The sequence below is a fragment of the Aspergillus caelatus genome, assembly GCF_009193585.1.
Source record: "Aspergillus caelatus strain CBS 763.97 unplaced genomic scaffold BDV27scaffold_41, whole genome shotgun sequence".
Taxonomy (NCBI): Eukaryota; Fungi; Ascomycota; class Eurotiomycetes; order Eurotiales; family Aspergillaceae; genus Aspergillus; species Aspergillus caelatus.
In genome coordinates, this window is record NW_022475304.1 from 44,037 (window position 1) to 57,519 (window position 13,483).

The following is a 13,483-nucleotide window of genomic DNA, read 5'->3' on the forward strand; positions in this document are numbered from 1 at the left end:
GGTAGGAACCAAAGATATTCTAGATGTGGGTCAAGGGGATAACATCTCCAGATTTGGAATGTCCGTCCAGACTTCTATATAAACGTTATGTCAGGTCATGCGTGCACCTTCGTAAATCCTTGAAAAAAATCTATCACTGTTCTTAGGGTTACTTCAACAGTAAGCAGTAAACAAGAAAGACATTCTGAACTATTCTGAACTTTTTTTTTTTTTTTTTGTGTGTTTCTTTTTCTCTTCCTTTTTCCCTTTCCCCTTTATCTTTTGTTATCTTGCTATCTACTCCGTACTCCGTAATTTATTATCTTCTAGTATTGTTATAATTAGTTTCTCTTAGTAACGTGGAACCCCAGAAGTAAGAAACTAGTGAGGGCTGGACTGTGGCCGAGAGTCCCATGATCTCGTCGACCGGCTGCCCTTCCGACCTTCGGCATTGACCACCGGCTGCCCTGCCGACCAGGCCACAAGGTGTCCAGGTGTGCCTGAGGAAAGCTTACCTGCGAAAGAGTTTCACTTTTGCCGGGTTTATATTACTTTTCAATGAATTAAGTAATAGGAAATCATACCGGCGATCATCATTAATTTAATTGAGTTTTTTCGAGCATTTCTTTCGTTTTTCCGTTGCTGTTTCTAGAATGATGCGGCTGAGAGATTCTCCCCGGTTTCCGTACATCCTCCAACTTCTACTACTACTACTTCCTTAAGGCTTTTGAAAGTGCCAATGACTCCTGAGAACCATGAGAAGCAAGATAAACTTATCGAGAATTACGTACATATAAAAAGCCGGCCGAATTACCTAGCTATGAAATTAGGGAGCAGCCTCTTCGATTCCACAGTAGCGATGCATTGGTGCCTAGCGTGATCAACTGGGCTTCTGCTATATCACAAGTATACCAGCGTTCCAATGTCCTTGAGCGGTGGATATTCTAGTTAGGAATGATAGTTCCAGAGTTAACTGGACGTGTAATTTGGTCAGGCCACAGTCTGAGTATACGAGTGGTCTATTGCGTCGGGAAGAGAAGTGTTGTTATTGAACCTTTATGTATATATATATATACATATATATATGTATATCTAAGGATGGGAGATCTCCATAATTCTCCATATTTTAATCATCTCTTTTGTCTCCCCTTCGCCCCATGCTTCAATTTCCTTTGTCTTTTGTTTCATCCTTCTTTTATGCTTTTACTCGTTATCATTGACCTTTAGAGCCGGTTACACGCTCAGTGTATCACGATGTTCAGAGCTAGTTGAGGGCATCCATGATCCCGACGTGTCTGATGCCAAGGGGAAGTACGAACATGATTGGCTCGAGGCAGGTGGGTTTAGATGTCAATCGCAAAGCATAAATGTCCGTCTCGGCTTCCTTTTCGGGAGCTTTAACTGCCGCGGACCCACTTGAATATATTAGTTCCTCTAGATTGTTAATTTGTATGGACTATGGCGAGGAAGCAGGTGCCCCACGTTATTGCGCCTCCACATTGTCCCATGGTGCAATGTACATATCTATGATTGATTGGTATGTTAAACGCATTGACCTCGCAAAATCTCTGAACTCCATCATTCTAATAAACCGTGTGTACAGTCCAATATCTTTTGATGCCCGGTACACAGTGTATCCACTATGGATACCAATGCTGTCGACAGTGTTCTGCAACCGGGCGAGTTGAACGTAGATGCTCCCAGTAATTTTCACATAACCCTGTTGTGTTGTTTCGCAATGAGACCTATAGCCCTCGATTGTTTGGGTCTGTTCTGGTACCAGCTTCGTCCTGCTAGACTTGACCAGACGGAATACCCCGACATTACACTCACCTTGAATCAAGAACTAACAACCCGAACGCGTGACTCAATGGCTATCGGCGAGAAGGAAGTCCATCTGTTTGAGGGTCTGTCGAGGCGGCGCTCGGCCCGATCGCAGCCAATGCGACTCGCGTGTTACAGGGCAGATGCAGAAATAGTCATGAATTTAAATGCTAGATGAGAAGGCTCGGCAACGGTGCCCGCAAACTACCAACACTGTGGCACGAGATTATTGCGGTTTTATTTCGATGCAGTCGTAGCAGCTCTGCCTAAGAGAAACATGAAACTTAACCTAGAGGCATTGGCTGACCGTTCAAACGCCCTTTGTTGGTGTGACTGGTCATTGCAATGCAGCGAAATCAATATCACTTGCACGTATTTGGGTAGAAGGGGGCAGAGAGGACGCATATCTAATTCCTAGTATAACGAAAACATTGTATAATTCTTTTCTTGGAGCACCCTCTCCACTCAGTCCTACACTCAAGACCAACTGTATAGGCTAGGACCGGGCTTAAAAATTTTCTTCTTTGTTCCTCGGAGGCTTGCGCGCTCGTTGCGATAATTGGGGGTTAGGTCGGTCTTTGGAACAATGATTCTTGCTATATCATGCTAAATAGGCATAGGGAAAATCGAGACCTTGGACGTTGCACTGCTTCTGATCCGTCTTACTTGTCCACTTACGTGCAGCTTCCGTTTGTATCGGTGATTGTAAGAGGTAGGGCACCCTAATAGGAAATTCTTAAGTGTGATTGCCTCATGCCGGAACCAGTCCCAAGGAGATAACTCTCTTGCAACAGTCAAACATAAAGTTTCTACACATGTAAGTCTATGACGTGTGCCTGACAATGGTCTAAGATGTAACATACAAAGACACGCACGTACGTAAGAATATGCTCTTGTTCCAGGTGCACCAATGAAACATTTGTCACTTGCACCACCGAATGTAAATCGCCGAGATACCTACTAGTAATTCGATGGGTCTATATCATATCCAAAAGGGGCCAACAATGCTTCTACCATCGTGCCGCCCTGCAACTGGTGCATGCTTCAGTGAAGCAAACAAGTCCGAGTTTTAGTTTACCGGGAAAGTGCCCAGGGAAATAAATACGCAGGTGCTATGTTAAAGAGTCTTTGGACGCAAATTGTTATAGAACAACACCTAGAACAACTGATCAAGAAACAGCGGTTAGGCCTCCGACACCCTTTTCAACAATATGTCTGTGTCTGTTTTCCAGAATGTCCCCTTCGAGCTCGCTGCGATCACCCTCGCTCTCTCAAGGTACAAGTTGCAGTCCGCGCTAGAGACAATATCCGAAGACTGGTTATCCCAGCGTTACTAAGCTGGACGAACTGGAACGAGCTGGACATGGGACCAACTGGTGTAAGGATAGAGGATATAACACAGGATGGCGCCACGGTCCGTGTAGATCTCCGGTTCGTCTAGGTTTTCTCGTCAGGGTTATATGTTAGTATCACTGTCCACGAACCTGAAAAACCCCACTGATGATGTGACTTGAGTTCTGAGTACCCATGGATTCCTGCAGTGAAATACCAATCTATGAATATGTCTCCGAAGAGTCCAGGTCCGAGTAGGGTTTGCGGTGCACGAGGATCTAATGTGGTAACGTTTATACAATGAATAAGCCGGTTAATGATCGAGTAAGTGGCAAGGAAGCGGCTATTGGGTCTGGGATTCTTTCCCAGTCTAGCTGGCGTAGACAGAGCGCCTCGTGTTTATGACTTGAAATTCTGCCATGTACGCTCTTCGGTTGATAAGTTGTGTTCTTCTATTTCCATAGCTTTGTGTAAGCTTGACGTACTTAGAATGGAACTACGTATTATTGTCTCGTCGGCCAGTATCAGTAGTGAATCATTCCAAAGTTCAATCGACACACCCCATCCCACCGCCCACCAAGGTCATATGCCAGGCATCTCGGATGGTTATTCCAAATAGGAGAAATAGCGTAGCGGTGAATGACTGGTTCAAGTGACAACATTACATGCTGGGGAGTTAGTTGAGAGCGAAACATCCTACGCTCCTCCGGAGAAGTAGTTGCATAGATCCCCACTGCACTAACTCGACTGCTTGCTGAGCTAGTATGCATGAGATACATCACATATCCTTTCCGATCAATCACTTGGCTCCACCTCTTGTAGCTCCAATGCCGCCAAACCCGGACCATCAATCCGCGCCACAATATCTTGTAGCTTGGTTGGAGAGATAATCTTCAAGATTTAGTCGTTTATCGCATTCCACAGGTAGTATGTTTGGCCCGAGGCAAACAGGTGCAGTGCGTCACCAGAATCCAGTCCAGTGCACATCACCGCCACTGGTGAGTCGATTTCGTGAACTTGGGCGGCCAACCTTCCCGCACTTTCGTCCGTCGACCAATATTCGTCCAGATCACTTGGGCTATTAGACCAGCCTTGGGGCTGACTCGATAGTACAGTCAGTTAGTTGAAGCCGTAAAAGAAATGGAGGGAGAAGGTGTATGTACCGGGGTTACCATGGCCGCAGGTGATGTTTCAAGTTGTTGTTGTTGGAGATCGGCGGAGACTGAAAGGATATCCAGGGGGTTTACTCCGTATATATGGTTAAATAGCAGAGCGGGGGTAACTGGCGGTATGCCTTCGGAGCTCTGTAGACCGGCGGGCTACAAGATTGTATAGTATAAGGGAAATTGGGAATATTCATATTCAGGACTTCAAGGAACTTGGAAGGAGAATCTATTTGGATTGAAACAGAACGAATGGCTTGGGGGTTCTTGAATAATCTAATTAGGGCAGCCATTCGCGCAGCTGGCGGGGTAACCGTTGCCTGAGGCAGTCCACCGTGGAAAGGATATGGAACTATGGGATATATAGAGAGGACCGAGCACCCGCTGCAGTACTCTGGACTGGCACTCTGGAATGAGTCTCTGGAAACTCATAGATATTGTCAAAAAAGAGGTGATGGGATTCCTGCCTCAACTGTTCTATATGACGATGGTACTGTGGTTTGTGAGTTTGGCACAACTGAAATTCTCTATATCTTTAACGGACTGGCTAGAAGCGATGGGTGGTCTAACCTAACACTGCATATGATACACATGCTTTCAAAACGCGCAAGTATGTTAGTCTAAAGACACTCGTTGCGTATCGAGTCGCTCATCTTCAAGGTGATATCGTAACGAGCACGATCGAACTAAAAGCCCTCCGCCGTACACCAGGCTCGCGTCAATGTATGCATTACCATCGAGTGATTGCAGCTACCAGGGTCACAACCAGTGGATGCTATATTACAATCATGTGGGTGACGGATACGAGGCGACATCAAATTGTGCCAAGGCCAGCATTCAGTGCGCTGAGCTCGTATTCGCATACAATCGGCGAGGCTATTCAGCATTGGCATCGTAAAGACTGACAAACGATTGGATGCAATAATGTGCCGCGATCGACAATCTTGGCTGTGCCAAAAATAGTTCTTCAGACATGAATATATCCGTATTCCCTTCATTCAAGAAGACGGATGGATGTGAACTCGAGCGAGAGGTCGTATAACTTCTTAAATTAGCTGTGGTGATGACAATCTTCATCGTTTCTGGGATGGTCTGCTGCGTGACACATTCCAAACGACTTGAGAAGCTCGTGTTAATGGGGGAGTATGCGAGGAAGATGCAAACCAGTATGACGCTGTCTTTTCATCCGCGCCGGAGAATGAAGGATAAATAGGACGAGAAATGCCGTCCACATCTCAAAGCCATCAACCAATCTTCTCATCAAACATCGAGATAAGCGACTGTAATTCTCTAATCATGAAGACCTCATTCATTTCCAAGCTGCTATCGCTGACAGCATTGGCAATATCTGCCAACCTTTCTTATGGCCTCCCTCTCTCCGAACGAGATCTGAGACTCTTCGAGGAGCGTTACATCAATTCATTGGACTATTCGCTCGGTAACGACACCGTCAAATTAGTCGGTTACAAAACCATCAAGATCCCCGCTGAAGAACTAGACGACCTGAACGACCATTACAACAAGCACCCAGATGTGTGGAAAAACATGCCAAACTACTTCTACGATCAGGGGTCTGGCACACTGCGGGCCTACTTCCCAGTCGACGGAGCGCTTGTTGAGCATGACGGCCAGCACCACGAGGCGAACTCACTGGGCGAGTTGGACCTCACCAAAGTTAACGGCGACAGTTCTGTTCTGGGCCGAAGGCAGACCGAATCTATTACGGGTGTGGAGGGCAATATCATCAAGGATGGTATTATATACCTCGAGAAAGCTGCAAAGCCACATGCTCAGTACGGTAAAGTGCTCGTCTACGACTTCGGCGAAAAGATCGTGCTCGACCATCATCATGGCAGCCACTCGAAACGAGAGGGAAAGAAATCTTGCATGAACAATCATGGCGGTCCGAACTGCAGCGATAAGTTCAACATTCATAATGATAAGTGCAAGAAGAGACATGATATCTGCATGGATTACAACGGATGGTTCTCGAACTGCAAGAAGAATGGCTCGACCTGGAGGAACTTCCCTGGTAGTGACTGTGATAAGGCACTGGGCCGTGGCAAATGCTGGAATGAGGTTATGTGAGATGTTCTTGGCTGTCTGTTGTCTTGTTCGTGGTCGGTATGGAGGCGTTAGTTACGGTGCTCAGTAGGAGTTGGTGAAGGGAGCCTTCTTCTTGTATATAGATGTCTCAATAATAATGTTCTGCCATTGAAATGCTTTCTATAACTTCTTTACTAAGTAATACCCAATCTTGCTTTATGATAGTGGTCGGTTACCACGGTTAGAATAGCCCACAATACTGGCCCCGAAGAATAGCCAGTAAATGCATGACAGTATATCATTGGAACACCCCTAAGATATACCTGGATTTATCATGGCTCTGCAGGACACGATTTGCCGACACAAAGCAGAGCAAGAGCAGGGGCGCTGGACGTAGTCAGCTAATTTCCGGTGGAAGGATTGGGAGAACGGACAAGTACCTGTAGCAGTGCCTGATATGGATAAATACAGATTCTCCGCTTTTGTCGGGAGGACCAATTGCACAATTTGGGCCTAAGTATCCTGATTTGAACAACTTGATTTGGCAGGTTCCTGCTTGTTCTGCCACACACACAACTGTAATAAGCATTAAAAAGGTACGGTCAGCAGTAAATAATTGAATCAGCAAGGCGGCTTGTTAGGGTAGTGCAAGCACGTGCCAGGATCGTGGACAGCACTTGGGCCATGAAATTCATTAAAAAGACCAATATGGCTCTAGGCGGTTGCCAAAGATCATCTACAGGTATTTCCAGGCTACATGGTACCCTGAACTCTTCTTGGCTCCTGTTTGCATCCTGTTAGGTCCCTCTTCCTGGATGATCGTGGCGCTGAATGCGTCGTGCCAGATTGCTTTATGTGGGGCTTTGTAACAGGGCGCGATTGAATACAAAGGCAGTAGTGCGAGAAACAAAGCAAGAGGGACACCCCTTTCTTCATCTTGTATTTCCACTTACTCTCAAAGGCCGGCCTCCCTCCACTACATTATCATCAGGCACGACAGGAAATGGCATTTGCTCCCCGTCTTCGAGTTCCGCCCCTGCAGTCGCTAGTGGAGATGGAATCCATCAGCGACACCGCATCCAAGGCTGGCAAGGCAGGACGCCCAGTTCTTCTCTCGTTCGATGAGATGCCCGAATGGTTCCGACGTGAATCCAACCAGTGGATTCTCCGTGGCTATCGGCCTATCTCAGGCTCGGCTCACGCTTCGTTCTGCAGTTGGTCGTATATCCACAACGAGTCAGTCAATATCTATTCCCACCTCATCCCGGCTGTTTTCCTCCTACTCGGCGAGTGGTATATCCAGCAGTACCTTGCCAGCAGACACTCCGGGGTCACTGGCGCCGATCTCATTGCTTTCTCCATCTTTATGTTGACGGCCTTCACGTGCCTGTCGTTGTCGGCGACGTACCACACGTTGATGAACCACTCCAAACACGTAGAACATCTCTGCCTGCGATCGGATATGTTGGGTATAGTGATCTTCATACTGGGCGGCCTTATCTTGGGAATATACATGGTTTTCTGGTGTGAACCTTTGCCACGCAATATCTACTGGTCTATGGTTAGTTAGTTTTTCTTTCTCTCAGACCTGGTACTTGAGTCTAACGCTCTTCTTTCCTCGGCTGATAGATTGGAGTTTTCGGGACGTTGACCATCTTTATGACAATGCATCCCAAGTTCCAGGGCCGAAACTATCGCCTCTTCCGAGCATTGATGTTCGTGGCGACTGGCTTGTCCGGTGTTGCGCCCTTGATCCATGGACTCAATTTGTTTGGCATGTCGCAGATGATGAGAAAGGCTTTCCCCTATACTCTGGCAAAAGCAGGCTTCCTTCTATCTGGGACTTCGTTTTATGCAGTGAGTCTCCTAATTTTGCGCACAAGACAGACATTGACCCTAACACACGTGGTTCCGAAGACCAGGTTTCCCGAAAGTCGATATCCTGGCAAATTCGACCTGTGGGGCTCCCATTCGATCTTTCACATTCTGGTGGTATGCGCTGCTGTGGTCCAGTTGATTGGGTATCTGGATGCTTTCGACTATGCGCAGGCAAATCTTACTTGCTCGTCTCTTTGAACTCTGTTTCTCCTAATGTAGGTTTCTTCAAGTATTGTCAAGATCAGGCATCTTGAACGGTATCACGCATAGCGTGATCAACACTAGCACAAGGCAGCATAGCTGCTACCTACAGATTGTCTCTGCTGTTTATGACTGAACACAAGTATAAGAAGCCGACTTTCGTCGCTCCTTTAGATAGAAAATCAAGAGTCTTTAATTTATCAGATCAACAGATGGCCATAGCGTGACAGTTATGAGCTCGGTTTGCCCCAGGCATCATTGAACGCAGTTATATCCCGTTCGACGCCGCATGCCGTTGTTATCAGAAAGTTGATCAGACGGATATCCGTATCTTTGACGCTATACACCGACTTCCGCTGTTGTTATCGCCAACAAGGGACCCAACGGATTCGAAAACCTCTTCCTCGACCGGTTCCCAAGGCCCTAGTGATTGGAAACGATGGATCAACATCATCCATAGATTCGCAATAGCTCAGAGCGTCTGGCGATTCATCGACCTTTCCAAGGAAGGTGGACCAGCTCTAGCCAAGCTTCGTGCCTACCAACCCCGTCTCACTTAACAGACTTTATTACCCGTGGCCGACTGGTCACTCTAACTAGGGCGCCTGGGAGCTATTCGTACCGGGTTGCTACTGCGGCTCCAAAGAGTATCTAGCAGCACTACCGTTACTGTGCTAAGCAATACACGGACCCAGGCCCTTTTAAGTGCTTGTAGGATAGGTTGGCTTAGGGGTGAAATGCCCAAGATAGTCTCCGAGTAACGATGTGTACTTCATCGCGAATAATTAAATACATATGTGCTAAATGAGTGTCCTTATGTATCCAGTCCTTCCCGATGGTATGGATGGTAAGATAGTAGATGGGGCTAGGCACAATCTACCTGTCTTCCACTCCACGGCGATCGGTCCGGCCCAGCAGCGGCTCGCTTCCGTTGGCCCTCGCATGTATATGAGGGATACCGTCTCTAAGAGCAGTGTTTCTGTGGCTGAAACCCGGATTACAGTGTATCATTAGAAATGATGTGTGCTCTCTCTCTAACAAAACCAGCTTTAGGACGATACCGCAGCTGGGCTGACCAGCTGGCAGATGCAATGGTGATTTTCAACAAGATGTAAATAAGGACTTCCATATTGAATATTGTTTCAATGGCAGAGCGAGTGCTCCTTTTCCCGCCACTACCTTAATTTGGTATTTGAATACAGTAGCCCTGTCTATTATGACAAGTAAATGTCAGATGGTTTTCTGAAGAACACAACTAGATACATGAGACTTTGAGCCACTTTGGGATACAGGAATGAAATACGGATGAAGGATGAAGAGACATGGTAAGGGAAGTACATGGTTGGCAGGTCAAAGGGCTCTTTGAAGGTCTAAGTCGACGAGCCATGCAGGGTGGGAGGGAAAGTCATCGGAGCCTTCGATAGCGGCATTGATAAAGAGAGTGTGACGCCCATGTTGAAGGGGATTTGCATCATCGGCACAGTGACTGGTCATGTAAGATGGCCGGGGCCCACTCGTCTTGATATTGGAGAGCTTCTCGATTACCGTTGATTGGCCGTTGTCGATATCAGTCAGATGGGACGGTTTCTCACTAATCATCTTGCGCCATGCAATCAGTTTGGCTCCCCAGCTTCCATGAATGTGTCCAAAGCAATGCATTCGGGGCCTAGATAGAGCAACCCTTTCGAAGAGATGCTCACAGCCTGTCCGCCTGCCAGAGATGGTATTATCCAGGACGCCTCGAGGCGGGCCATGCGTCATAACCAGGTCAACATTTCCGATTACAAACTCGTGACATTCATGTGAACTATACTGAAACCCCCATTCCCCAAACGACGGCGTGTACGGACTGGCATATACTGTTAAGGACGCGCCGTTGGGAAGGGTCAAGTAGTGGGTCCCTTCATCCAAAAGACGGATACCGCTTTTCTCCTTCACGTCCACATGTTCGAATAGTTCTCGAACCTGCCCACAGTAGCCATACTCTTTCTCGATTAGGAGAGGGTCGATACCTTGCAGCCTCTGGGCTTCGCGGATTTTGTTCTGAAAGGCAGAGGGGTCGAGTGTAAAGTCGTGATTGCCCGCGATGACAAGTTTGAGCGGGGCGTTGATCTGCTTCAGAAGGTTGATGGCAGCTTTAAATTCTTGTAAGGTGGACCCCATCGTGAGATCGCCGCAGTGGATGGCCACATCTGCTGGCTCATTTGACGATGGTATGGAGTTGCGGCCGTGGGTGTCTGAGACGACGAGAAACCTCGTTTTGATGGTAGATTGGGGCTGTTCAGTCATCTTGAAAATCAAGGGAAGTTGAAGACTATCCGTTGCTCTGCGATATGTAATACCTAGTGTATACTTGGTGGTGTTTTGATATTTGGCTTTAGCAACAGAGAAGGATGAGATGTGTCGGACAGAAGAGACCAAGACATTCAGTCATGTCTTACCACACGACATTTTTGCATCATGTATTTATTATCAAATATGCCTGATGAGGAAATAGTGAAGTCATCACGCTACCTTGTATACACACTTAGCCACCCCCGTGATAATCGTGACCTGAGCAACCAGCCCAGAGAACTTCACCCAGTGGCCCTATACCTACGCACAATATTGTAGGGAGAATTCATTTGACTAAGTATGTGGTGTCAGCCGCATGGTGTGACTGCCTGCTTTGGCAAACCTTCCGACAAGCTCGATACGCTACGGAGGAATGGGACAAGAAAGATAGCAGCATCCTGATTACCCCGGGGATAGGGTCGCTCTGGATCAATCGTGGGTCTTGACGAGAGTATTAATTTCGACGGTGGCAAACTGCCTGAAAGGCAACCGAAAACTATCAGAATAATGTGAGAAGAAAGAACCAATTATGTTATCTATGTAATCTGAAATAAACCTTGGGGGTATTCCAGTGTGGCTGGCTCGCGCTGCCTGAACACGGTATGTATCGAAAGATCGGTGTGTCCTGATTAGATCGGCTACATGTACATAATATTGCGGAAATGACCTGCATGATCACTCCACTTAATCCAACCCCACTCGGTAGTGGCGAGCTGAGCTCGAGCTGTTGTCGGGCTGATCTGGACCTGAATGGTCTACGTGTTTCCGCAACATGAGGGGGTACTGCCTCAGCTGGGATGGGTCTGTGGACTCGATCCACGTCGGGACCCTGAACGGGTTCAAGAGGAAGAACACCGGGGAGGTAGAGATCGAGTTCCTTCAGAATCAGGCAGCGGAGTCTTACTACTGGTAAGTGTCTCCGTTCCTATATTTCCATCATTATAAGACTTGAGCTAAAATACTGTTCCTGTAGGTTTCAGGGAACTGTGACGGAGTCAGGTTTAACCTTGGACATGTACAACGAAAGGAATGAGTTTTGTGTCGGCAACATTGAGCTCGAACGTACATTCTCATCTGCTTAAGTTCCCCTAGGCCTTATTATCGTTTTCTCTTGGTGCTGCTATTCAAACTCATGTGAGAAGTCCAGTAGCAGGTGCAATTTTCTTCGGCTCCTAGGACCTAATTTCTTCTGCTACACAGACATCTATATTCACAAAGAAGCCAGAGGGAGGTAACATAGGAAATGATCATGATATGAACTGATTTTAATTGATCCATATAAGAAAGTAATGTAATTAGAGACTGCTGCACGACAACCCAGTCTTAGCCCTATACTTGATAGGTCATTTTGTCTTCAGTAATAATGACAAGAATGAGACAATCTTCAGCTGCAAATAGCCTGAGTGACAGTAGTTCCGCCTGCTCATCGTAACTGCTCGTTTAGAGACGAACGCACCGTTTTTGAACACAAACTAGCCGTTACCACTGTTGTACCCCTCCGAGTGCACCTTTACAGTTGTAAATAGGTGAGGGATTATATGCTTCCGTTCCCCCTGGATTCAAGTAGTCCAAGAACCACTTGGTGATAAAGATCTATGTTCTTAACCCGCAGATTAGCTCACCTACAATCTGTCATAATCTCTCAGATTGACTTGATGTGTATTAATCGTGTTGCGAGGTAATCGAATTCTAGGGCCAATAACAGACCAGTCCGCCAAGAGGTGCATGGCTTGCTGAGCCCGGCTGCAATCGGTATAGAGCAGCTCGCTCTAATATTTAAAACTTTCTAGCTCTGCCTAAGACCTATATGAAAAGAGATATAATCTCTCCTGGTATCCTGATTAGTAGTATCAGGCTAATCTAACTTGTTTCTCACTTCTTTCTAAGATATCCTACTACGACAAGTAGAATAGTAAATAGAAGATATAATGAAAAGCGTACTGTTTAACTGAATTTTATAGCTATCATTGTATCCTTATAACCGCATAACTGTTCATATCTATTGAATCGGCGATATTCGGTATTACCTAGTACACTAGGGCTAAACTAAAGGGGCCAAACTGACGGACAATTAGGTCTAACTCTTCCTATCTAAGTGCCTACGTGGCCTAAATACTGATCGTAAGTCAGGTAACCTGCGAGTAGGCCTTGGCCATCTAACCGATTTTAATGATAGTCTTGTTATACAGTTGACAGATAGTAAATACCTAGTAGGCTTGTGATAACCTTTTAATATGATTCTATTTACACCATAATATAATTTTAATTGAGGAAACTACGAATCACAAACCTAAAATTACCTCAACTATTACTGTTCAAAAAATAACATAACTATTTTTAGCATGAGCTATCTCTAGCGTAATTTGCAAGAAGTGAGGTCTAAGTATCAGTGAAACGAATCCCTGGGAGGACTATTTAGATCAGACATGGACTGAGATGTCAAAGGAACAATGTATAGCATGTTTTCGGATGGGACGGACGGAGTCTTTAGAGGTCATTTCAGCTGGAAGATTCATCCTCTGATATAGAGACAGTGGAGACCAGGCTCCTCCAAGAGAAGACCAATTTAAAGTTTTTCGAGAGGTATTTGATTCGACTATAGTCGCTTTACGGTTACATGCTTAAATAGCAGAGTACGCAGTGCAGCCTTGTTATGAAGAAGAATACCGGTGCCATATTGCTTATTGATGATCTTTGTGATACGACACTGATCACTACAAAGCAGA

General features: G+C 46.2%; 4 protein-coding genes across 4 annotated transcripts; 3 read left to right on the forward strand and 1 right to left on the reverse strand.

The window, feature by feature from the left end:
- The first annotated feature begins 5,552 nt into the window (after positions 1–5,552).
- BDV27DRAFT_170184 (uncharacterized protein) lies at positions 5,553–6,483 on the forward strand. Its single transcript, XM_032075227.1, has one exon. It carries the CDS (start codon positions 5,595–5,597, stop codon positions 6,384–6,386), a length of 792 nt encoding a protein of 263 aa, XP_031930141.1. The 5' UTR covers positions 5,553–5,594; the 3' UTR covers positions 6,387–6,483.
- An 864-nt stretch (positions 6,484–7,347) lies between these two features.
- On the forward strand, positions 7,348–8,420 carry BDV27DRAFT_155297 (hemolysin III family protein; the record flags this gene model as incomplete). Its single annotated transcript, XM_032072107.1, has 3 exons — positions 7,348–7,905; positions 7,974–8,201; positions 8,262–8,420. 3 exons carry the CDS (start codon positions 7,348–7,350, stop codon positions 8,418–8,420), a joined length of 945 nt encoding a protein of 314 aa, XP_031930142.1.
- Positions 8,421–9,773: 1,353 nt separating this feature from the next.
- On the reverse strand, positions 9,774–10,712 carry BDV27DRAFT_155298 (metallophosphatase domain-containing protein; the record flags this gene model as incomplete). Its single annotated transcript, XM_032072108.1, has 1 exon — positions 9,774–10,712. One exon carries the CDS (start codon positions 10,710–10,712, stop codon positions 9,774–9,776), a length of 939 nt encoding a protein of 312 aa, XP_031930143.1.
- An 817-nt stretch (positions 10,713–11,529) lies between these two features.
- BDV27DRAFT_155299 (uncharacterized protein) lies at positions 11,530–11,839 on the forward strand (the record flags this gene model as incomplete). The annotated part of the gene is made up of 2 exons (XM_032072109.1): positions 11,530–11,666; positions 11,731–11,839. The coding sequence occupies 2 exons, from the start codon at positions 11,530–11,532 to the stop codon at positions 11,837–11,839; spliced, it is 246 nt and encodes an 81-aa protein (XP_031930144.1).
- Positions 11,840–13,483: the final 1,644 nt, after the last annotated feature.

What these genes read in the sequence shown, in the direction of transcription:
- BDV27DRAFT_170184 (XM_032075227.1), top strand. Translation starts at nt 5,595, where the DNA reads ATGAAGACCTCATTCATTTCCAAGCTGCTATCGCTGACAGCATTGGCA.